This window comes from Mastigoproctus giganteus, chromosome 8 (assembly GCF_048544385.1).
Source record: "Mastigoproctus giganteus isolate SK-2022 chromosome 8, ASM4854438v1, whole genome shotgun sequence".
NCBI classification, from domain to species: domain Eukaryota; kingdom Metazoa; phylum Arthropoda; class Arachnida; order Uropygi; family Thelyphonidae; genus Mastigoproctus; species Mastigoproctus giganteus.
This window is the reverse complement of record NC_143582.1, coordinates 37,406,529-37,431,691: the sequence shown is the minus strand read 5'-3', so window position 1 is coordinate 37,431,691 and position 25,163 is coordinate 37,406,529. Positions and strand designations below refer to the sequence as shown.

Here is a 25,163-nt window from a genome sequence, read left to right as displayed (position 1 = left end):
TACCAAACAAAAATGAATCTGATGGGGTGAGATCAGGGCTATAGGGTAGTTAAATGTTATGCTCCACCCCCAGCTGGATGATCTTTGGCAGTATCATCTGTGCTGTGCACGGCTTTATGTTATTCTGATGAAACTTGATGTCCTGCTGATTTGGTTCAGGTCTTTCGGTTTTTCAGAGCTCCATTAAGCTTTTTCAAGGACAAGCAGTATCTTTCTTTGTTGATGGTTGTTCTACTTTCCAAGAAATGAATAAAAATTATGCCATTTTGATACCAGAATAAGGTTGCCTTAACTTTTGTCGATGATTTGAAAAGTTTTTGGCTTTTTGTTAATGAGGATGCCCATTCCATGAATTGTTTTGGTTTGTGGGTCATAATGGAAGACCCATGTTTCATCACGTGTGATGATCCTTTTAAAGCACTCAGGACTACCAGCACCAAACCTCTCCAAAAGATCTTTACAGATCTCTTTCCTTGTAGCCATCATCTCTTGTATGAACAACTTAGGCACCTGCCAAGAGATTTTTCTGTATCCTATTCTGTTGACGATGGTCAAAACACTTTCCTTCGACATTTTTACAACATCCATCACTTATCTGGTGATTATGCACCTGTCATTTCGGCGCCTCCGTAGCCAGGTGGGAAGGAGCAGCAGTGCGTAGTACATGCTTCTTGATTAGACCAGGGTTCGAGCCTGTCACCACCAAATACGGAGGTTGCGGAAAGGTCAGGGAATGACCACCGCATATCCCGGAGCAATATGGCCTTAGTTGCTAATGCTCCTAAAAACCAAAACAACAACAACAACCTGTCATTTCGAATGAGCTGGTCAATGAGTTCTTCATTTTCACCGTTTCTGACAGACTTTGGTCTTCCGGCTATTGGTTTGGCCTTAATATCAAAATCACCTTCCCAAAATTGTTGGAGCCCCCTCTGGACATTATTTCGATCAGTTATCTGATCCCCATAGCCTGCCAGGAGTTTTCGGTGGATAGATGTGGCCTGCTAATCACCTGATGTGAACAGGAACTCCATCACACACCTTTGCCAGAAACAGCTGTCACTTTGTCCATCCATATTTTCAGATCTAAAAACATCAGCAAATGTTATTAGGTGTGTTAATGGGTAATTAAAAAATGATCCCTTTAAAGCACTCAGGACTGTCAGCATCAAACCACTCTGAAGATCTTCATAGATCTCTTTCCTTATAGCCATTGTCTCTTGTATGAGCAACTTAGACACCTGTCAAGAGATTTTTCTGTACCCTATTCTGTTGATGATGGTCAAAACACTTTCCTTTGACATTTTTACAGCATCCATCGATTATCTGGTACAACAGGTGTATGTCATAAATTCCCACTCCTTCCTTATGCATGCACATGTGTGAGTAATTATGCATAAATTATTGATATGCCCTTGTTTATATAAGAGCATATATATGATCTAATAGTATTTTCTGCATTTGATATTTGGAAACTCATAATAAAATTTGTCAACCAAATTTAATTTTAGATCACTTTGGGTTTTTGGAGAGTTCCTTCGTTGTTTGTATTCAGTATAAATTTAAGCATTTTAATTATGAAGTTATTACATAGTAACATGCAAGGTTTAATCAAAACATTTGGTGAAGGTTGCAAAAAATTTACTTAATTTATAAAAAGTTAATTTTTTACTCAATGATAAATGCTTATATTGTTAATATTCTTCAGTATAATCACCTGCAACTACACACTTGTTCCATTGTGTCTGTCATTTATAAAAACATTTTTGAAAGCCTTCTTTTGTAAATGCTTTTAGGCTGTCCATCATGTTCGATCAAATTTCTTGAATAGACTCAAATCATTTTCCTTTCTCGTCGCCGAGTGGGTAAAGTACCTGCCCGGCAACCCAAAGGTCACGGGTTCGATTCCCGCCTCGGGCTTGGATCAAAGTACTGCAAAAACCTTGGGAGGTGCAATATGGCCACAGAAGCCGATGCGCCAACAACTACCAAATCAAAATCAAAATCAAAAACCTTTCTCGTCCTGTTTTAATTTTTGGAATAGCCAAAAGTTGTATGGTGCCAAATCAGGCAAATAAGGTGAGTGTAGCATGACTGGATTGTTCTTGTCAGTCAAAAATCGTTGAATGGTAAGTGACACGTGACCTGGTGCGTATTGTAACTATTGTAATGGTGAAGGAGCCAACCATTTCATTTACCAGAAGGAGTGGCCCAGCCCATATGGAGGAGAGTTCATTGGATTGTGTTCATGTAGTCTTGAAAACTCCCCTGGTTAAAGTCCATGATCAGCCCTTCCGCAATTTTCAATCTATCAGCTCGCACAACGTGGGCCAATGTTGTCCACAACCATTGATGAGGCATGGGTGCCCACTATTGGCCTCGCAATCATTGCTTTGCCCATTATCTGTTCACTCTTGGAACACCTTAACTACCCACAAGATTTGCAATTTCTGTAATACTGCCATCCTTTAAACAGTGCTCAACAAACATCCCTTTTTCAAAATCCATCAGATCATATCCCTTGCCTATGTAAATCAAGTACTTCATATGAACTGCATGCCAATAAATTGCAGCAGCACATTTGATGGTTCTCACTGAAACATGTGCCACAGGAGGGTAGAGGAGAAACGACTGATTGCTAAAACATTGAGCTGGTCATAATGTTTTGACTAGACAGCGTCTCTCTCTCTCTCTCACACACACACTCACTCACTCACAGGAGAAGGAAAGATGAGCATAATTGAATATGGAAATTCCTTTTAATCAATTATTTCGATTATGGAAATTTTTTTGGTGTCCACAATGCTGGTATAGTTTCCTATGCATACCACTGCTGTAGCATTGCTGCTATATTAAATTGTTGAAGTTAAACATAAGAAAGCCACCTGAGGTGGATGGGATCTTTCCAGTTATATTAAGAGAGGTAGCGAAAGAAGTTGGCAAATCCTTAGTCATAATTATGAGAACATTCACAAAGGGTGATGCGAGTAATTACAGACCTGTTTTAGTTTAACTTCTGTTTCATGGAAAATAATGGTGTCACTGTTAAAAGAAGCAATGCAGGATCATCTAGACAAGGTCACAATTATACTTCAAACACAGCATGGGTTTATTAAGGGAAAATCTTGTTTGATCTGATTGGTTACTACAATGTGGTCACAAAGGAACTGGATGCAAAAAAAAATAATTTTCATATCATATATTTGGATTTCAGGAAAACTTTTGACACTGTTGCACATAAAAGACTGCTGTACAAATTGAATTGCCGACCAGGCTAGCCGAGTGGGTAAAGTACCTGCCCGGCAACCCAAAGGTCGCGGGTTCGATTCCCGCCTCGGGCTTGGATCAAAGTACTGCAAAAACCTTGGGAGGTGCAATATGGCCACAGAAGCCGATGCGCCAACAACTACCAAATCAAAAAAAAAAAAAAAAAAAAACAAATTGAATTGAAGTAGTGTGGCATTAAGGGCAAGTTGCTTTCTTCTTCTTTTTTTTTTCCTTTTTTTTTGTTAGTTGTTGGCGCATCATCTAGCCCGGTCGGCTAAAAAGGGGCAAGTTGCAGCTATGGATAAAGAGATGGTTGGGTGGAAGAAGACAGAGTGGTAATCAGTGGACGTTGCTCTTTGTGGACTAATGTTATTAGTGGAGTCCCCCAAGGTTCAGTGTTGGGCCCATTGTTGTTTTCTATATTTACGAGTGATATTGATGAAGGCATATCAGGCTTAATGTCCAAGTTTGCAGATCATACAGAGGTTGGCAGGATGGTTAATGACAGTAAGCTATTGCAACATAATGCCCTAATGACAGTATCATTAGGGCATTACTGGATAGGGTTGGGTCCCATTGCAGCACCTCTGAGGGTAGAAAAGAAGAAATTAAACGTGTCACAGCAGATCTCAGAAAATGCAGCTACCCCCAGAGGATCATAGATAAATGTATCCAAGAAGCGGAGCACGGATGTAGAGAGCTGTTTACACCCATTGCCACCACATACATTCCCTACTATCCGGGCCTAACTGAGCATATAACTCAGGTGTTGCGTGATTGCTAGACATGCTGTGTGCAGCTACCAGGGCAGAGGATGCACACAGTTATGTCAAAGGTTAAGGACCCCTTACCTATGGAATGTGTAAGTGGGGTTGTATATGATATGAAATGTTTGGATTGCTGGGAATGTTATGTTGGTGAAACAAAGCGTCGGTTTAAAGATTGCATGGGGGAGCATATCAGCACGGATTATGGGATGCTGTGGTGGTGCATTTTAGGGAGGGGAACCATCAAATCTCTCTCCTGACATAGCTGTTATCGTCAACCGAGTACAAAGATTTTGGGACCGCAAGTGGCTGGAGAGCTTGTGAATTTGCTCCTCTGAGAGTAACACTATTAATAGAGACGAGAATCTGCATTCATCCCCTCTTCGAAGCTGTGGTTCTTGAATGGGATGAACGGTTCCGCCTGGCATGCTCCCAAGCCATTTCCTGTTCCAGTGCACATATGGAGAATACTGCCCATGCTCCTGTAGAAACATGTGCTGTGAACTGTGAGCCTGTTGATATTTAAGGATGTACTGTACAGTAAGCTTCACTGTTGAAAAAGGAGGCAAATGCTGCTGAAAGCTTCGGTATTTTATTGCTTTTATCCGGCGTTTTATCTACGTTATTTTATTTTATTGTATTTTATATTTTTATTGTACATACAGGTATCTTATTTTATCAGTTTTATCCAGTGTAATTGTACTAATCATTTTACTTATTTTATTTCATTTTTATTCTTATTATCTTAATACAACACAACTCTAATTTATTTTATTTTATTTAATAAAAGTTTATAACGGTTGGTGTAGGATTGTGCAGTCATTGTGAACATGAACAATCCCAACCCTAGAAGCCTATACAAAATTATAACCCTAAACGTATGTCCCAGTGCTGTTATAACACTATATATATATATATATATAAATTTTTTTTTTCCTTCGGTATCGAGTATTATCTCCTAGTTTCGTTATATAACTTCCGTATCTCCTATCAAGTTATATGTATTAATTAATAATGTTACGTTTGTAAAATCTAGTCGTTACATGTATTTAGTTAAAAAAAGTACAATTTAATTGACAATGAAGTTTAACAAGATTAATAAATTTTACTGATTAATTGATAATACTATAAACTAACAGATTTCTAATACCGTGCTACATGTTTTATCTAGTTTTACCTTAAACCTTATGCTATCTAGTTCGGGATATATGTTGTATCATATAACAATGGCGGGAAGTTACAAATGGTAAATCTACGGACCCTAAGTATTAATTAACTTTCAAAATCATGCTATCGAAATTCAAAATAAACCAAAGAGCTTCACTAGATCTATAAGCTACTTATAGAAAATAATTTAATATAACAATTAAGTCAATAAAACAGTTAAATATAAATAAAAATTTAGCGTTTGCCAGAGCTGCTAAAACTTGTAAAACACGTGGATTGGATACCCTTACCGATACTAAGTAATAACATACAAAATCTCTATCGAAGTTCAAATTAAACTATCATAACTAGGAATATAAAGCTACTTCTAGAAAATAAATTAATATGCCAATTTAAGTCAATAAAACAGCAGAAATTTAAGAAAACTTCTCTATTAGCCAGAACCATAAAAACTTCACCTGCACAAGGCTATTCTCGTTCCCAAAATTATTGCTATCTTTAATTAATTACTGAAAACATTTTTTAGATGTTTTACATAAGAATTCAGTTTCAACAAGTTTAAAAAGCAAAATCATTAATAACATAAAAATAAATTAATGTCCATATTTTATTTTTATTATATATTATTTCTAATTTTATTTTAGGCATAGATGTGGATGGGACGCCTTCCAATTTTCTGGAGCCCACTGATTTTCCAGGTGCTATGTTTTGGTCTTCTGCACATTCTTTCCGTAGAGAAGCCGATGAAAATTTACTCGACTTTAGTGTGGTTTGTGAGCAGCCACACCTTGATATGAATGTAGGTTTCATAATATAGCTTTTTACTGTGTTAAATAAATTATATAATATTGTTAGATATATTCTCTATTGGCTGTAGTAAACTCTTTGCTTTTAATATATTCCATCAGAATTGTGTCACCAAGTCAAACTGTTGGTTTAATTTTGGGTCTGGAAAACAAATTTTACACTTTCTGTTTGTGAAAGCACAGGCAGTTTTTGACTTAAGTTGATTCAACTTATAGCACTAGTACAGGAAAAATATGAATAAAATTTACCTAAAAAATTTTTAAAAAATAAAACCGTAATGTCATCAATACACAAAGAATTTTTTAAAAGTTTTCAAAAATATTTTTACAGCATGATACTGAATTTCATAAACATTAAGGGACCAAACGTGGTTCAAAAATTAAATTCATAAATATGTTATTATAATAATGATTTGCTTTATTACTCTTACAGGCACTTGTCCAGTATGCCCCATATTTCAGATATGTCACTTTTCTTAGGTCATTGTTGCCAGTGACATTAGTTCTTTCCATAGATGCTGTGTTCAACCAAAGATCAAAATGCTCCTGTATAAAATAGTAAAATATTTGCTTGAGCCCATACAAATTGCGCATGTATTTCTATTTTAAAGTTTCTGAATGCTAAGCTACAAAAAATAGTAGTAGTAGTGGCAAATGATGCAAGAAAGCAAGCTTATATAGCATCAGCCCCATAAAAAAAAAAAAACCACTTCACCCATCTATACCCTCCAAGAATTTGTCTAGTACTTCCTTGAATTTATTCAAATTCCATTTCCACAACAACACATGTAAGCCAGTTCCAACATTCAACTATCCACCGGCTGAAGGCAAACTTCCACACATCTATCCTGCAACTATCCTTCCTCACCTTGAATTTATGCTTCTGCATGTGTGTACTCTCAGCAATGGTAAGGATGCCATTAACATTATTATTATTATTATTATTAGCCATATGGTGCAAGGAAGCCTGAGGCTTATGCTGCACCAGCCAAAAAAAAATTTGAGTTACCCTGAGAAAGAGAGAGCAAGAGTCAGAAGTAGAAGGGAATCACCAAGAAAGAGAAGAATGATGATATTCAGCTCAGGACCCTGGGTGTGCCAAGCCCATACTCACTAGATGTGAGCCCATGGGGTTATTCAGCTTACTCAAACCATTCAAGGCCTCAGACACCTCAATCAGATTGTCCCACAGATGCCTAGTCTCCAGATGATGCAGAATTGAAACCTTTCTAGGTAAGAACACCCTTTTGTTCCCTTCACCAATCTGGTTGCCCTTCTCTGCACCCATTCCAGCAGATCTACAGCACTACAATACTCAGGATGTGGCCTAACCATTCCCCTGTAGAAAGGTATAATCACCTCCTTATCCTTGCTAGTAAAGTTTCTGTATTATCATTGACAAAACCCGATGAGCAATCTTGGTAGCGTGTTTGCACTGCTCAGAGAATTTCATGTCTGTCTGCACGATTACTCCCAGGTCTTTTTTATTTTCCACTAACCTGAGTGCTGTTATTGTTGTTATTTGGTTTTTTTTTAGGAGCATTAGCAACTAAGGCCATATTGCTCCGGGATATGCGGTGGTCATTCCCTGACCTTTCCGCATCCTCCGTATTTGGTGGTGATGGGCTCAAACCCCGGTCTAATCAAGAAGCGTGTGCTACGCACTGCTGCTCCTTCCCACCTGGCTACAGAGGCGCCTAACCTGAGTGCAGTACCACACGGTTGATCTGGGATTACTGCTACTCACATACAGTACCTTGCATTTGTTAATGTTAAACTTTAACTGCCTTTGTAAGCCCATTGAACCAATTTTCCTAGATCTTTTTAGCAACAGTTAACCAGTTGACATCAAGTGGCCCAGTGTGATTCAACCCCATCCTTCTACTGTCAGTATAAGCATAGAAGTCTTTGTTGCTTTTCTTTGCATTCTTTGTGAGAGATTTCTCATCTGTTAACTTGCCTAACCTCTTCTTGTGACTTCATTACAGACTAATTTATATATATAATAGGCTTCTGTATCACTTGATAATTTATATGCGTGTCATACACTTTTCTCTGCCATGTGTCTCAATAATTCATCTGACATCCATTTAGGTCTAAGCCTTAAACAATATTTCTTCGTTGGTATGAAAAGTTTATTAGCTTCTATGATTACTTCTCCGAATGCTTTCCATTTTGAATTTGCTGTTGGTAGCATCATCAATTGGTCCCACTGCATAGAATTTAAAAACTATCTGCGATTACTGTAGTCATCCTTATGACAGCAAAAGTCTTTACCCTTGACAGTATGTCTTTAATTAAATTCCACATTAGTACACTGTGATCGCTGTCACCTAGTGGGTCTTTTACTTACAGATTCTTAATGTATGAAGAAATGCTGCTGATAACCAAATCACAAGTATTGCTTCCTCTTGTTGCCTCTCTAATATGCTGCTGTAGAAAGCAGCCACCCAAGAAATCTACAAAAATCTTGCTAGTGTGTGAGTGACCAACCCACAAATTCCAGTCAACATCTGGAAATTTAAACCACTCATCATAAGGCATTCTAATTTACTGGCCCATTCTGTTTCCCTGTATGGCTGTTTGGTATACTCATCACAGTCATTAGGCCTATAACACACTCCTACTCAATTTTATTTTCCCTGTATCACACCTAACTGACTCAACGTTGCACTGGTCACCTATGTCAACTGGATGCAGTGCCTTTAATTTAATTTGCTTCTTAACTAAGAGCCATAACCCCTCCATCCTTCCTGTCCTTCTTGTATACATTGTACTTCCCATATTCATTTCAGTGTCACTTATGTCTGAGTGGCACCATGTCTCCACTATCATTACAATGTCTGCAGTTGTTGACTTAATCAGTACTTCAAATATATCAGATTTATTTACAATGCTCCTATCATTAGCGTACATGTAAGTATACGTGCACATTTTTAATCTTAGTTATCCTAACACAGCCCATGTATTTACTTGCTCTGTGATGACCTACAGCAAGGCCTGAAATCCCAGACACCTTGCTGTCCATTCTGCAGCATTTTCCAATAGAAGCTGTGCAAGAATTACTGTCACCTCTGCTTGTGGTGCTAATTAATTTATTATTCTGTGTATTCCCCCAAGCTAGCAGGTTTCCAACTCGCCTAGCACTGCCTCAATAGCATCAGCACTCCTTCTAGTTAAGTGTATCCTATCCCTTTAAAAACATTCTGTATTGTTCACAAGCACAAACCATACTGAGAAAAATTCTACTCCACGAGCCTTGCATTCTCTCTCCAAGGCCAAATTGATTGATGAGGATCTCAACATGTACTTTCTCCTATCGTGTATTTAGTCCTAACTCATAACTTTTCCTCACATTAACCCGTACTTGTTAAGTAAGTCCTCAGATCTCTTACTCTTAATATTAGTGCCAATGTGTACAACAGTATCATCTTTTGTGCCTTTAAAAGATGATATCTGCTTTACAATGTCATCTACTTTTGCCACTTGTAGACATATTGGTACTATTTCACCTATCCTTCTTGCACAACATATTTTCCGTTTCCCTGACAGTAACTACCTCCTGTGGGACCAGTGCATTCTGCCTTGTAGATTGCTGCTGTGTTTCCTGATGCACAAATTTGAGCTGTGGCATTGAGTTGGGCAGCTAAGAGTTTGATGGGTCTAATTTTAATTCCTTCATGGGGTATCTACCCTACTCTTCAAAATCTCAAATGCTTATCAGAATATAGAGTTGTGCCTAATTTCTTCTCACAGAAGACACCCCCCCCCCTCTTGGCTGTATTGCATCTTGTTCCAGAAAGATCCACAACCATTGCACAAGTTGCACATTTTGTTTGGCTGTGATTTGCAGAAGAATTGCCCCTTTGGTTCTCCCCTGATTGCAACATTCCCACTACTTTGTGCCGTTGCTTTACAGCTCTAGTCTGGGACATGATTTCTGTTTAAATACAATTTAATTGATTGGCATTAGTTATTAGTCATATGGCGCAAGGAAACATGAGGCATTTGCTGCACCACACAAAAAAATTAATTAAAAATAATAAATAAATAATAAAATAAAATAAACTACCTGCTTAAATCTCTTCTTGGCGTTTGAATTTCCCCAAGTGGTCAGCATCAATCATTGTAAGGGTGTGGTACCACGAAATTGGGCAATAATATATCCAGAAGTTGATTAACTCTATGCCAGATTGTTGCAAGGCTGTAATTACAGCTCGAGGAGGAACAACAAAATATTGAGGACTTATTTTGCTGATTTACAGTACATAATACTATTACGTTAACTTGTCATTTCAGTTTTTACACGTAAATTCAATAAAATGTATGTTTGGTTGCCATGATTGCCATTTGCATGATTTCTCATATTTCCATTAATTACACATTTTACGCTTTGGGAAGATATTTATGGCAATTAAGTTTATCAGGTGGAGTCTTTTTATTGGATTTCATTCACAGAGATATATATCCCATCTAACAAATGCATTTCAAACATTTCTGCAACCCACAATGCAGTGCAAAACACATTATTTGCAAAATTCGCAAGTGATACAGTTTTTTGTCCACCACCGTATGACCTAACGTATAAAACTGTATAAGGAAACATTTTAAATATTAATTATTTATATAATTTTAATTATATGGTATTTCTTGAAAACATTCACTAAGGTGCAGTCCCAATTTTAATCTTTAAAACTTTGAAACTTCTTACGACAAAGGTTCTATTGAGATGAATCTGCTACCCTTATCAAGGTGAAGCTCCCCATTTCATTGATTTTCAACTGGATAAGTAACTAACACAGTAATAGTGAGCTCTGTCTACGGCACCCACATTTCTTATGTATTCACAAATAGTGAATGGCTTTTCAGATTAAAAGTTTTCTTAGATTTGGTATTGAAGGCATAATCTTTTTCAGATTTGGTATTGAAGGCATAAGTGTAGTTCTTTTATCTTTCCGTGCTAGCACCTGACCTTTATCCTCTTTTCAAAAATCGACAATCCTGTATTTTTCAATTTTCTTTGTGGTGTTCATTTCTGATGGTAATCCCCACCTGTTTCCCACGAGAGTGCCTATTAGATGTATATTTAGTTTATGAAGTTCCTGCTAATTGAATACTATTGTAAAATTGGTCACTGAATAAATGAAATACACTACTCTCAATACTGTGAAGCAGTTTTTGGATGAAATGAAGCACAGCCCTTGAGATGATAGTCAAGCCTTATCAAGCTGTTACCAGTAGACATTCCATGATATGGCACAGCAGCTAACACATAGCCTGTTTCTGAGTCAGTTAGAGCAAATACACAAAGGCTCCACTTTGTTGGCATTTAAAAGTTATAACATTTGAATGAAATTCTACCCTTGAAACCAGCCATACTTTCATGTAATACAGTATTTCTTCCTGGAATAAAATATTTATGAAACCTTTCATCTATGTAATAAACAGTTTTTTTTTAATTTTAAATCCCCTAATGTGAATTCCTTTTTTGCTCTTTTGTTGTTAGGCAGAGATGCAACCTCTAAAATATCAGAAGAAATCGCCTCATGCTAAATACATTTTTGATACATTCTAAATGTATTTTCCAGTATTCCTTTATATTACTTTTTAAGCATGTTCACACACGCATATATTTGATGTTTTTGCCATGTCAGTCCCTCTGCAAGTAAAAACTTGGCACCCAGTGGATGGATTTCATTGAAATTTTATATTTAGGCATTTTACAAATATGTCATGCCATTCCTGGACAAACAGAAATCTGGCAGTTATTTCCTTTTTCAATACAATTTGTATGTAAAAAAAAAAAAAAAAATTCATAGACTGAATGCAGTTTAATACAGTATTGTTAGCTTTAGACAGCCCATGTAACTTCATGTGTATTGTTATGTAAGATTCATGAACATAGTATCGCTTGTGAAGATATATATATATATATATACAGGAAGTCCCCAAGTTACGTAATACTCAACTTACAGAAATTTGACTTTACGTAAGTTTTTGCCGGCCGGTGCAAACTTAAAAAAATCGTGGAAACGTATTTTGCATCCCGTAGGAATAAATGGTGGTATCATGAAAATATTGTAATGTGAACCCAATAACTTTTTTATTATTATTTATTTTTTTTTTTGTAATTTGTTACAAGTCCTTGGAAGTTGAAAATTTCACTATATTACTCAGGTGTTTATCTCTCTAAAAGGACATATTTATAATGGAAATGGCATTACACTTTCATAGTTATCATGTGTTCCATTATAAGAATCAATTTTGAACGCCTTTCTGATATTTTTCTAAAGCATGTTTCTAGGGGTCATGACCAAAAAACAATAAAAACAATTTGCATTTTCCAGTTTATTGGGCTTTTCTGTTAGTGCATCTAATTATCAGTGGGTAGTAAACTCGATCTTATTGCATTTGTGATAATCCCAATAACTGCAAATGTGTGGGCTTTTATGCTATTATGGTGAAATGCATTCCCCTTCACTGAAATCTTCAATCATATAAAAAACAAATTTTCAGAAACTTCTCTTCATTCCTATATACATATTACAATGATGAAGGGAAAGGGACCAACGGAAAGTGCAAATGCTGGCAGTGCCAGGAAATGAAACAAAATTGATTTAGAAATGAAGATGAATATGATTAAGAAGTACGAAGCAGGACAAAGTTTGTCATCTGTTGCAAGGGAATTAGGTCTCGCTGCTTCAACAGTGAATACTATGTTAAAAGACAGTGCACGTATAAAAGAGCACGTCAAAGAATCAATGCACTTAAGATCAACAGTGATCACAAAACAGCATTCAACGGCTATATCGAAGATGGGACAGCTGTTAATAATATGGATGGAAAATCAGATTCTGAAGCGAGTGCTCCTGAGTCTAATGACCAATCAAGCAAAAGCAACAAGTATTTATAAAGATATTAAGGATAAGTATGGCGAACCCCAACCCAAGTTCTTGGCAAGCAAAGGGTGGTTAATAGATTCAAGCATATTGCTGGTTTCCGCAATGTTAAAGTATGCAGTGAAGTCGCCAGTACTGATTTTGCAGTTGCAGAGAAATTTTGTGATGTGTTGGAAAAAATTATTGATGAAGGCAGCTATTCAACGCAGCAAATTTTTAATGTTGACGAGACTGCTCTGTTTTGGAAAAAATGCCGGATCGAACATACATTGCCAAAGAGGAAAATACAGTGCCAGGTTTCAAGGCATCAAAAGATAGGGCCACGCTCTTGCTTGGGGCTAAGGCAGCAGGAGATTACAGATTAAAACCACTGCTTGTGTACCATTCTGGAAATCCTTGTGCATCAATAAAGCCACCCTACCCGTGAATTTCCAATTGAACCAGAGAGCATGGATAACAATATCTCTCTTTGAGGATTGGTTTAAATGCTGCTTCATTCCCGAGGTTAAAAAATATTGTAAAGACAACGACGTTCCTTTCAAGATTTTGCTTCTATTAGAATGCTCCTGGACATACTATGCACCTAGATGATTTTGATTCGAACGTGAGAGTCATATTTCTGCCACCAAACACGACTTCACTCATCCAACCTATGGATCAAGGTGTTATTTCAAATTTAAAAGCATACTATTTAAGCACAACCTTTGCTCAGGCATTGTCTGTAGTAGACGATGAGAAAAATTTTACGTTAAGAGACTTTTGGAAATCTTACAATTTTTACCATGGCATCTTAAACATTAAGGGCGGAAAAAGTTGTTTAAATGGCACATGGAAGAAAATATGCCCATGGCACGTAAAAGGCTTTGAAGAATTTGAAAAAGACAAATCATACGAAAAGGTTACAGAGCTACTTCAGTTGGAGGGTTGATGGCAAAGACGTGGAGGAGTTAATAGAGGGAAGAAGAGAAGAAATTATCTAATGAAGAACTTATTGACTTGCAGGCAGCGATAGTGAAAGAAGAAAATGCTGACGAAGCTCAAGGTGAACCAAATGAGAAGCCGAGATGCTTCATCACCAGACCAGATGGCAATGGAATTTCATGAAATTGCATCAGCGATGGCAAGGTTTGAGAAGATGGATCCTGACAGTGAACAATTCTTAAAAGTTAACAGAGGGGTGAATGATATGCTTGCTTGCTACAAAGAAATCTACAAGGAAAAGAAAAAAGCCACCGTCCAGTCATCCATTAATATGTTCTTTCGTAAGGTTGAGCGGCCGACCCATTCTAAATCTCCACAGCCCACAACCTCCGTAGCGGCGTTCTTATCAGCTGAAGATGTCGATTCTGGCAGTGATGCTTGAGAGGTAAAACTTACTGATGTTATGCCTGTCTCCTCTCTTTTTTTATAATTTTATAATTTTGAAATTTTTTTAAATTGCACGCTTTTGTAATTTTTCCTGCGCATAAGATAAAAAATTGAATAAATACAATAAATAAATCCATTTACATGTTCGTCAAACGTTTCTTTTATGATTCAGAGTATTTACGTGTCTAACGGGCACTAGGGATTTACCCCATGTCTGCATCTGTACCGCATCTTTTTTGATTCAGTCAATTCAGCGATCACAGTTGCGAGTGCTGCGCAAGCATGGGGGAAATTCTGACTTACGTAGCATTCCGCGGAGTACAACCCTTACGTAAGTTCCTGTATATATCTATGTATAGACAAAAATGTTATTATTAGTGTATTAGGTAGGGGAGCTGAACTGTCAAGTGTAATTACCATGGAAGAATTGAGAGCACTTGTATGCCATAAAACAAATTACCTGAAATAAAATACGATTAACATAAGCAAAATTAATGTAAGTACCTAAAGCCGTGGGTCCCATGACTTTAACTACTTCTTCAAGGGGTCGGCAGCAAAAATCGTAGGAGCCACTACAATAAGCCAGGTCTTTGTTTCTGTTGTGATGTACACATTAAAGTATACATATACATCATAGCCAATCCGAAAGAGACCAAAAGGAAGAATTAAAGAATAAAAAAAATCAATAAAATTCAAAGAATATAAAATAAAAATAATAAATAAATAACGTATCCCTGGACAGGATTGCTGTGGTACAGGTTTGCAACTACGGACAGCCCGAGCATTACTCTATTCGCCTCCCTTCCAATAACTTTCTGCTGTCCTTATTTACTACATAATATTTCTCGTGTGCAATTAGGCTTGCCGAAAACAATATCGAGTTGCTATTTCTCTACTATCGCTACTTGTTTCTTCTACTGTATAACAAAGTTTAGTGTCTTTTCCACACTACTTTGTTAGTTTTTGTTTCTCCCTCTGCTGGTTTTTTGCCTCATCTGTTCGCTTACTCCCCCGTCACACGGGTACAATTCACGTTGACCTTGTCCCCCCTACCCGGGGCTACTTCAACTGACATATATACACCACACGTGAGCTTTCGGCTTTCTCCTTTGGTCTTCAATGACATTCAACATCTTCCGGTCCACACAGTAAGTTTTCTTGTTTTGCTCTCTTAGATTTCTTTCATTTTTCACAGGATTCTTTCGGAATGATCTTAGCTTTTTGGCTTAACGTTATTTATTTATTATTTTTATTTTATATTCTTTCAATTTTATTGATTTTTTTATTCTTTAATTCTTCCTTTTGGTCTCTGTCGGGTTGGCTATGATGTGTACGTATACTTTAATGTAACAGAAACAGAGACCTGGCTTATTGCAGTGGCTCCTACGATTTTCAATGCCGACCCCTTGAAGAAGTAGTTAAAGTCCTAGGACCCACAACTTTAGGTACTTACATTAATTATGCTTATGTTAGTTGCATTTTATTTCAGGTAATTTGTTGTTTGGCATACAGATTCCGTCAATTCTTCCATGGTAATTACACCTGACAGTTCAGCTCCCCTACCTAATACACTGATAATAACATTTTTGTCTATATTTCATTATGGTTGCCGGTTTTTCTTATGATTTCTGTAGTATCCCAGATCCATAATCCAGTTTAATATTTTTAATTTTTCATTTTTAATACCTTTCTTGTTTGCTAAGACTTTCAGTAATTTCATTACATCTCATCTTTATCATTATTATATATATATATATATTTATCTTCCATCATATAAAATACATGTGTATGTTAAATTCTCTATTAGCAGTTTTCAGAGTAAATTATAAATTAATTTTCAGTTATGTATTATTTTGATTGTTTTTTTGTTTATAGCCCTTGCCTAAAAACAACTGTTTATAATTGAGCAGAGATTTATATTAAATTTATTTAAATTTTTTTAATGAGTGTATTTCTTTTATTGTTTTGGCTTTATATCCATCTTAAAATATGTTAAAATATAAATTATGTAAGGCTGTTATCTTCTTTTCTCTCTCTGTAGGAAGTTCTTTTACAGTCCTCAAAGTTCCCACTTTTGGAAGAGATGGATCAAGAGTTATATGGAGGATCTAATGAATCACTAGCCGAACATGTGCCTTCTCTTCTCACCGAATCTTGTGATTCTTTAAGTGATTCTGGAAACTCAGCCTGTGATAGTGATGGTGTTTCAATTGGCAGCTTACCCTCAAATGAAGCAGGAGCAAGTAGTCAAGTTAGTAGTCCTCTAAAAGTGTCAGGTGGAGAATCTGTTTTTGGTAGTTTTCGCAACCATAGAATGTTGCTTGAAGAAAATGAAGAATATTACGGTAAATATTTTGTAAATTTTTGACCAGTAATTTATTTAATAAGTACAATATGAAGAATATGAATAGACAGTCCAAACAAATAAGAGTACTGTGGGCTGTGCTAAAACTATGAATTAATATAATTAAAATATAAGTATTACACTTAGTGATTAATTTAATAAAGTCAAATTTTTGTAGAGAAGCCAGACTTTTTCAGTATCAGCCATATTAAAAAAAATCACCTGTTTTCATCCATGTTTATGTTTAACCCTTCCTTAAATTTGCATAAACTTGTAAGCTCTAAGAGATTTGGTGGTAATTTGTTCAATACTTAATAACCCTTTAAATAAAAGAGAATTTTCTATGCCTTCAACTATCTTCTCATAATTTAAGTTCATGTACTCTGGTTTGTCATCTGTTAAAGAAAAAAGATATTCCTATTATTTAATTTGCTCAAGCCTTTTAAAGTTTTGAATGCCTTGATCAGGTGGACACCACCTGATCAAGGAATTTAAATTGAAACCAGACACCACCATGTCTAGTGTCAATTTTGTAACCCACAAAACTGTATTCTCTCTCTTTCTGATCACTTCTTTATATCAATAACTAAATTTTTTGCTCTTCACTGCACCTTTTACAGCATATTCACATACTTCCTGAAATGGAGGTTCCACACCTATACTCAAGGTGTGGTCTAACCAAGGGTAATAATAATAATTTATCATTATTATACAAGGGAATAATTAATAATTATCTTTGTCCCTACTGTACATAATAAGTGAAATTCCTGTACATAGTAGATAAAACACCATTTGCTGTCATGGCAGCCTATCCTTACTGATTAAAGAACAGATATTCTTTCAGTTTGGCAGTATTTCTTGCTGTGTTCTTAATATTGTTGAACAGATCCAAAAGTTCCTCATAACTTTTTCACATTTAAGCATTTCTCTTTCAATTCAGTTTCAGTGACCATACAATAAGCTAATTTCCAATATCTTTGTATCTTGGCTTTTTTATTACTATAGTTTTGAGACAATAAGATGCACTTTGTTCCTTATAAATGTTACCTAAAATTCCACTGCATCTTATTGATTAGACCGGGGTTCGAGCCCATGATACGGAGGATGCGGAAAGGTCAGGGAATGACCACCACATATCCCAGGAGCGGAGGATGCGGAAAGGTCAGGGAATGACCACCACATATCCCAGGAGCAATATGGCCTTAGTTGCTAATGCTCCTAAAAACCAAATAACAAACAAACCACTGCATCTTATAATCTGAATGATATTAGGTGCATGCAGTGATATAGTTTTTTTTTAGATCAGGCTATATTGTTGCCTAGCAGATCTGAGCAAAGCCTTTTGTACGTGTCATTAGAGCTTGTTCTTCATTGCCAAGAAAAAGCTCAATGAAACTTTATTTCTTTCTAGAAACCTTAGCTCTTTCAAGAAATTTGGCACTGAAGATGAACTCTTTGAAGAAGGTGAAAATTTCAGACCATACCTTTGGTAATGACAATTGTGACTATACTGATTTTTGATATACTGCAATGAGTGAATTCATAGTACACTGAGATTTTGTTTAGTAAGCACTTCTGAATTTCTGCTTCAGATATATGTAGTAAAATATTTTTATCTAAAATTCACTTTCTAAACCTTGTATTCATCTTATGGTCCATTTTGTCTTATAATTTGAAAAATAGTTTGAAAAATAATGTACTTAATTTCTTTAATTATTCTTAAATGCAATTTACCTTACTAATTGATAAGAAAACTTGTCAGTGAGTTGTCAGATAAACAACTTGAGTTTACCTTATGGGCTCACCATTGCATGGTGGTTAGCATGCAAATAAGGAGGTTGCTGGTTTGAGCCTTTATGCTGGCACTAAAAATTTGGCTGTTATTAATAATTCAATATGTAGGAAGTCACGATGAATTTGTAAACTCTTATGGCCTCACTTCTCTAAAGAATAAATAGAAATTTAGTTTAAAAGTAAGGAAGGCAATAATATCTTAAGGATGAGTAACATGTTTAGAATCAGAAAAGAAAATTTTCCTTTTTTTTAAAGAAATGTTTAAGAAATCATTAATGATTCTAAAGTGTGTTATTTAATTAATATATTTTATGTATTATCTCCAGCAGGAGAGGCAATGGCAGATAATTTTCCATCTTTGACAGATACTGAGGATCATACCATTAATGCAGATGGTTGTGAAGAAAATTCTACTTTACTTATGAATGACACAATGGAAGAAAGGTTTTCAACACCAGCTGGAACTTTGCTTCTGAATGATACAATGGAAGAAAGTTTTGCAACACCAGCTGGAACTCCCAAAATATTTTCTTCATCTGTTAAGTCTAGAACTGGTGTAAACAGTAAACCTCCTAATGTTTTAATCTATACAGGAGAGGGCTCAGCATCTAGTCCCAAGTATAGCAGTATCAGAGAAAATTTACTTTTGTGCCTTAATCCTGAATGCTATACAGTTTATTTACTTACACCAAAACAGGTAAATTTATTATTATTATTATTATTATTACCCTTTATATTTATAAGAAAAGAATTTTTTTTATTTTTTCTGTATTTTTAATAATATTTGAAGGATTTATAAATAGATTTTTGTTCACCATTAAAATTTAATGATTTAGAAATAAGTAGTTGGTCTAACTGAAAATGTTTCATAATTCTTTAAATATTTTTTTATTAAAAGAATAAATAATTATTAATAAATAACTATATGATTTTTATGAATACTGTTAAATTAATAATTGATTTAGAAAGAAATTTATACTTATTGGTAATGTGTGTATACATTTTGCTGTTATGGTTTTAGGTGGATAAAGTTCCTTGGCAGGAAAATGCTGTTCTTCTAGTCATTTCTTGTGAATTCCTTAGCAAGAATATAGTTAAATGCTGTGAACAGTTTGTTGACCAAGGAGGTAGAATTATGTTCTTTTGTACAGATCTGGGCTTGTCACCATTTGGCATTACTAGTGTAGTGTCTTCAGAAACAAAATCACTTGTTTGTGTGCAATATAAAAATTGGAAAGATGTTCATCTTTTCCAAGGAGAATGTGAATATCGGAGGACTGAAGAAACTAATGGTGTTAGTATTCTTGCTTATGAATCAAAGCATCAACTACCTGTGATATATGAGTTTCGACCTGGAAAAGGAAATGGACTTGCAGTACTTTGTCAGGTATGATAAGTAAGTCAATTGTCTGTAACATTAATATATTTTGCTAATTTATTGAAAATATGCTTGGTAACTTTGCTTATTCTTGACAAAAAGTTTGTGGCATATTTGATACATAAACTTTCTTTTTTAAAGATCAGGTACATTCAGCCAAACTTTGTTTGAATCATAGCATCAAGAAATTGCATATTCTTAGTCCATGTTGCATGGTCTTAGTCTGTTAGTAGAATAGTATAGTCCATGCTGTGTTGTTAAATGTGCAGGGTTTCATGTTTACTATCATATTAATGTATTTATTGTAACATATTTCATTATTACATTGGAAAGATTACATTATAAGTCTTTTTTCCTTGGTATTGTTGTCACATCTTTTATTTTGGCTGTGATCATGTACATGCATTCAAGAACTTCTAATGTCAGTCATTCATCAGAGAAAATTTAAAAATGGAAGTTACAAACAAGAGTGTACAGTCATAAACTACATTAGGCAATGATGAAAAGAATGATAATAAGAATAGAATGAGAAGGATTTTTTTTTTTTTTATGTAAACCCCAAACACGAGAGGTATTAGAACTTATAGTACTTAGTACCGTGCTTAGGTTGGAGGTTGTGAAGATCAAAGAAGATATTTGTTGACATTGGACTTGAACTTCTGTAGTCTGTAATTTTCAGAAAAGACATATGAAGGAAAGTTGTTCCAGAAAATGGCAGTTGAATGAATAAACGAGGAAGATGGAAAGTTGGTTCTGTGAGTTTGATGTTGGACCGTAAATGGATGTTGGCTGGTGGCGGCACGTGTTCGGACTGTTTTGAAAGAGAGAGCGGGAATTATAGAAGCCAATTCAGAAGAACAGTGCCCATGGAAGTATCTGTGGAAGAGGCATGCAGCAGAAACAGTACGTCTATGAGACAGCAAGTGGAGAGACTCTGTTAGAGATGAATCATTAATTAACTTAACTGCCCTCTTCTGAATGGAATCAAGAAGCCTGAGAGAGGTTTTGGGGGCACCACCCCAGATGTAGGAACAATATTCCATGGCAGGGCGGATTTGCGATTTATACAGAGTGAGCAGCTGCTTGGAAGAAAAGTAACGCCAAGAGCGAAAGAGAAAACCAAGTTTTTTAGATGCAGAGGAAGCAATATTTGTAATGTGCTTATGCCAAGAGAGATTAGAAGTCAGGGTAATCCCTAAAAGAGATATCATTTTGCCTAGAAATCGGAGCGTCACTAAAGATAAGCATAGGAGCAGAAGAATCCTTTTTTTGTGAGATATAAAACAAGACTGAGTTTTAGAAGGGTTGAACTCAACTAAGTTGTCTTTGCCCCACTGGAGAATTACCTGAAGATCGGCATTTAAGGAATTGGTAGCAGATTTTCGAGAAGTTGAAGCTGATTGAGCAGGACAAGGTTGCTCAAAATGGAAAGTGGAATGCAATGTGCTATCATCGGCAAAACTATGAATAGGATTTCCAGTCAATGGAAGAAGGTCATTAATATACAAGAGAAAAAGAGTGGGGGAAAGAACTGAACCTTGGGGGACACCGGCATTAGTGGAGAAGTTAGAAGTCAGAGAGCCATCTACTATCACCCTCAGTGAGCAATCAGAGAGAAAACTGGATAACCAATTACTAAAAATAGTTGGCAAACCATAAGATGGAAGCTTGTTTAGAAGACCTTTATGCCAAACATGATCGAAAGCCTTTGAGATGCCAAGAGCAACTACTTGTGTTTCACCAAACCTTTCCATTGAATTAGTCCATAAATGGGTAACATAAGCCAGAATATCGACGGTCACGGAATCCATACTGGTGATCGTTGATCACCAGTATGGATTCCATTTCTAGACTACCTAGAAACGGAATTCAAACGGAATGCCAACTCTTAAACTACCTAGAAGGTTTCTAGGTAGTTTAAGAGTTGGAAGTAATTGCAATTGGACGATAATTGGATGGGAAGGATTTGTCACCCTTTTTAGGAACTGGCTGGATATGAGCAAATTTCCAAGCAGAAGGAAAAACACCTTTAGAATAAGAAAGTGAAAAAAGGCGGCAAAGAATAGGAGTAAGTTCAGGAGCACAGGTTTTGAGAACAAGTGGAGAAATACCATTGGGACCTGGAGCTTTCTTAGCATCAAGATTCATCAAAATCCTTCTGACATCCTTTTGAAGGAAGACCACAGGAGGCATTGAATGGAGCTTGTTGGAAATGATGAGAGGTGTTTTACCAAATCATTAATACATGAGTTGGAAGAAAAACGGGATGCTAGCAGGTCAGCTTTATCCTTGGCTGAAGTGACAACAGAACCATCTGGTTTGGACAGAGGTGGGAGCAGAGATGGGCAAAAGTTGCGGCCAATAGCTTTGGCAAGAGACCAGAATGCTCGGCTACCATTAGGGCAAGATGCAAGTTTTCTACTCTTAGCCTGCTCAAACTCTAGTTTGGACTGATTAATAACTGCTTTACAATTGTTTCGAGCTTTGGTGTAGGCAGAAAATGAAACTGAAAAATTAGAAACAAGCCAATTCGATATGCAACATTCTTCTCTTGAACAGCCTTAGCACATTTATTGGAAAACCAAGGTTTAGATAAAGGACGAGATTTTAAAGTGGAGTGTGGGATAAAGGATTCCATTCCTGCAAGAATAATTTCACTGACACGATCTGAGCAAACGTTGGCATCAGAAGTTTTGAAACAGTAATCCGACCAAGGAAAAGAAGAAAAGAAGTCTTGCAGGTGATCCCATTTTGCATTCTTGTGTTGCCAAACAACACGAGGTTGGGAATAGCCATGAGATAAAGGTTCCATTGGAGAAGAGACAATCACCAAGTTGTGATCTGAAGTGCCTAAAGGACCTCTCACTTCGATCGTGTACTTAGAAGGGTTGTTTGTGAGAAAAAGATCAAGCGTATTGGCTGTATGATTAGGATTGTCCGGTATTCTTGTAGGTAAATGAACAATCTGTGCTAGGTCATTAGTAATTACAAAAGCCTCAGCATCTCAACCAGCTGGGTCGGTGCGACTAGAAAACGGAAGCCAGGTGGAGTTGTGAGCATTAAAATCACCAAGAAAAATTTCCTCACTGTTAGGAAAGTTGGACTGGACAAAGTCAAGTGGCAAAGAGAGGAAGTCAAAGAGCTCCAAGTGATTAGTGGAGTTGGAAGAACGGTGGAGACAACAGATGAATTTGACACAATGAGATAGAGAGATTTTAAGCCAGAGAAGATCAAAGAGAGGAGATTCCAAATTGCCAAGTCTCTGACAGGGAATATCAGAAAGGACAAATGCACAAGTACCACCTTTGAGGTGAAAGGAATCATACAGCGAATAATTTGGGCATCTGAGATGAGCAGTAGTTTAATCAACCGATAACTGAGATTCTGTCAGAAAAAGTACATTGGCAGACTGCAAGTGGAAATGGACATCGTTGAGATTAGAATTGAGACCACGTATATTTGTGAAATGAATTAGGAAGTGCTTGGGAGGTTTAGATCTTTTCGCAGATTAGCTTGCTCTATTAGTTTGACAATTCATGGTGTATTCAATAGTAAGAAAAAGTGGGTGGGACATGCTGTATGAAGTAATGAATTTTTGGATATGGCTTACACATGGTAAGAATATACCCAGATCCTTGACATAACGTGACCTCGACAATGCTCCCCGCATACACACTACTCAGACTCCCTCCAGTCACTATCTGGCAGAGTAGAGGCAGTAAGATTATGCACTAGCTGATCCGGAAGCCTCCTAGAGAGTTACCAATAGGTTCGGTCTGGTGTACTAACTAGCGGCCGGCCTACGAACACCGTTTTAGAGCTGTGCCCTCAAAGTGTAAGGAATATTGGATCTTGCCACGATGTTCATCATAAACTCAAAAGTCATCAATCATACTGCATGATGGAAGAGATAGGGAAGGGTTGACCGGAACTTAGCTTTAGAGACTAAACATGGGTTCCACCACTTCAAGCCTCCAATAAGCAAAGTGGTCGTATTGCACTGGTTGATGAGAGTCATCTACCACCTAGTACTGCCTGGTAACATAGAGGGGTGGCATTCTTCCAATGTAGTGTGGACACCACACCTCAACCCCTGCATACATTGGTTCACACCTGGGTGGTCACCCACCATGTACTTGTGCATGGAGGTTATACCCAGGATTACTAACAGTCCCACCATTGTGAAGGTGCAAGCAGAGGATTTGGCTGTCACAGACGTCCAGACTTCGCCGAAATTGGGTCCACTTGACTTGAGTGTCACCCGAATATCAGTTCCATCAGCGTTTTAGACTCCCAGGTAGCAAGTACAGCTTGTCTGGCATATCTGAGAGAATGTCTGTGACAACCTCAAGGACCTGATATGCACTTCCTTTATAAATATTCATTTTTAAGAGGACGGAATACGATTAGCAGTAATGAAATAGATGACTTACACCATAAAGGTATAAAATTTTGTCAAAATTATATGAAGATAACAAATTGCTGAAGTTATTGTACTTATGGGTTATCAGAAATCCTGAAGATCAGCATATAAAAGATGAAGGATATAAATGCCATACTTTTAGTGTCCTCATTAGCAACAGACTTGGTTGCAGTCACTATATACCTGACAAACAACTTCGTGTGGATAAAACTTTGTAAAGCAAAGTTTTATCCACTCGAACTTCCCGATGCAGGTGTGATAATTTGTTTTTACAATGAAGCTTAGTCTACATTGTGCAAACTGTCCATACAGTACTAGAAATAATGCCTTCATATTTGTTAAAAGAAATTATTCTGGTTGATGATTATAGTGAAGATGATGATCTGAAAGAAAAGCCCATGATCTATGTTAAAAAGCATCTTTCAACAATTGTCCACTTAGTGCAAACCTTAGAAAGACCAGGACTAGTCAGAGCTTACATATTTGGAGCATCTCATGCTACTGAAAAGGTATTAGTCTTTCTTGACACTCACTGCGTAGTAAATTGACACTCACTGCGTTAGTAAATCTAGAAGTTGGTTAGAGCCACTTCTAGATCGTATTAAGAGTAATCGTACAACTGTAACCTGCTCTATAATCAATATCATTAATGTTGCTACATTTGAATGTATAGCACCCCTCATTGTGAGAGGTGATTTGGGTTTACACTTTAAATGGTTTTCTATTCCCCCTGCCCAATTGAAAATATGCAATGATCATATTTTGGGAAATTAAATTAAAGCATGTCCAAACTCAGAGAAGTCAAAATTTAGAATTCCAAAATTTTTCAACAAAATATCCAGGATCGCTCTTAAATTCTAAATGGCAGTGCATAACATAACAGATATTTTTTAGGGCAAATGCAAACATGAAGCATTTATTTATTGTTTGTACTTGTACTTATCACTTAA

General features: G+C 36.5%; 1 protein-coding gene across 2 annotated transcripts in view; it reads left to right on the top strand.

The window, feature by feature from the left end:
* Positions 1 to 25,163, top strand: part of Hcs (holocarboxylase synthetase-like protein) — a 102,713-nt gene that overhangs the window by 24,417 nt on the left and 53,133 nt on the right. The window contains exons 5-8 of one of the 2 annotated variants that reach the window (XM_090379864.1): positions 5,846 to 6,000; positions 16,316 to 16,619; positions 18,742 to 19,109; positions 19,434 to 19,799. In XM_090379864.1, coding sequence (XP_090235990.1) covers positions 5,846 to 6,000; positions 16,316 to 16,619; positions 18,742 to 19,109; positions 19,434 to 19,799 — 1,193 coding nt within the window. Of the gene's footprint in view, positions 1 to 5,845; positions 6,001 to 16,315; positions 16,620 to 18,738; positions 19,110 to 19,433; positions 19,800 to 25,163 lie in introns of both variants that reach the window. The other variant, XM_090379863.1, reaches the window with a different exon arrangement.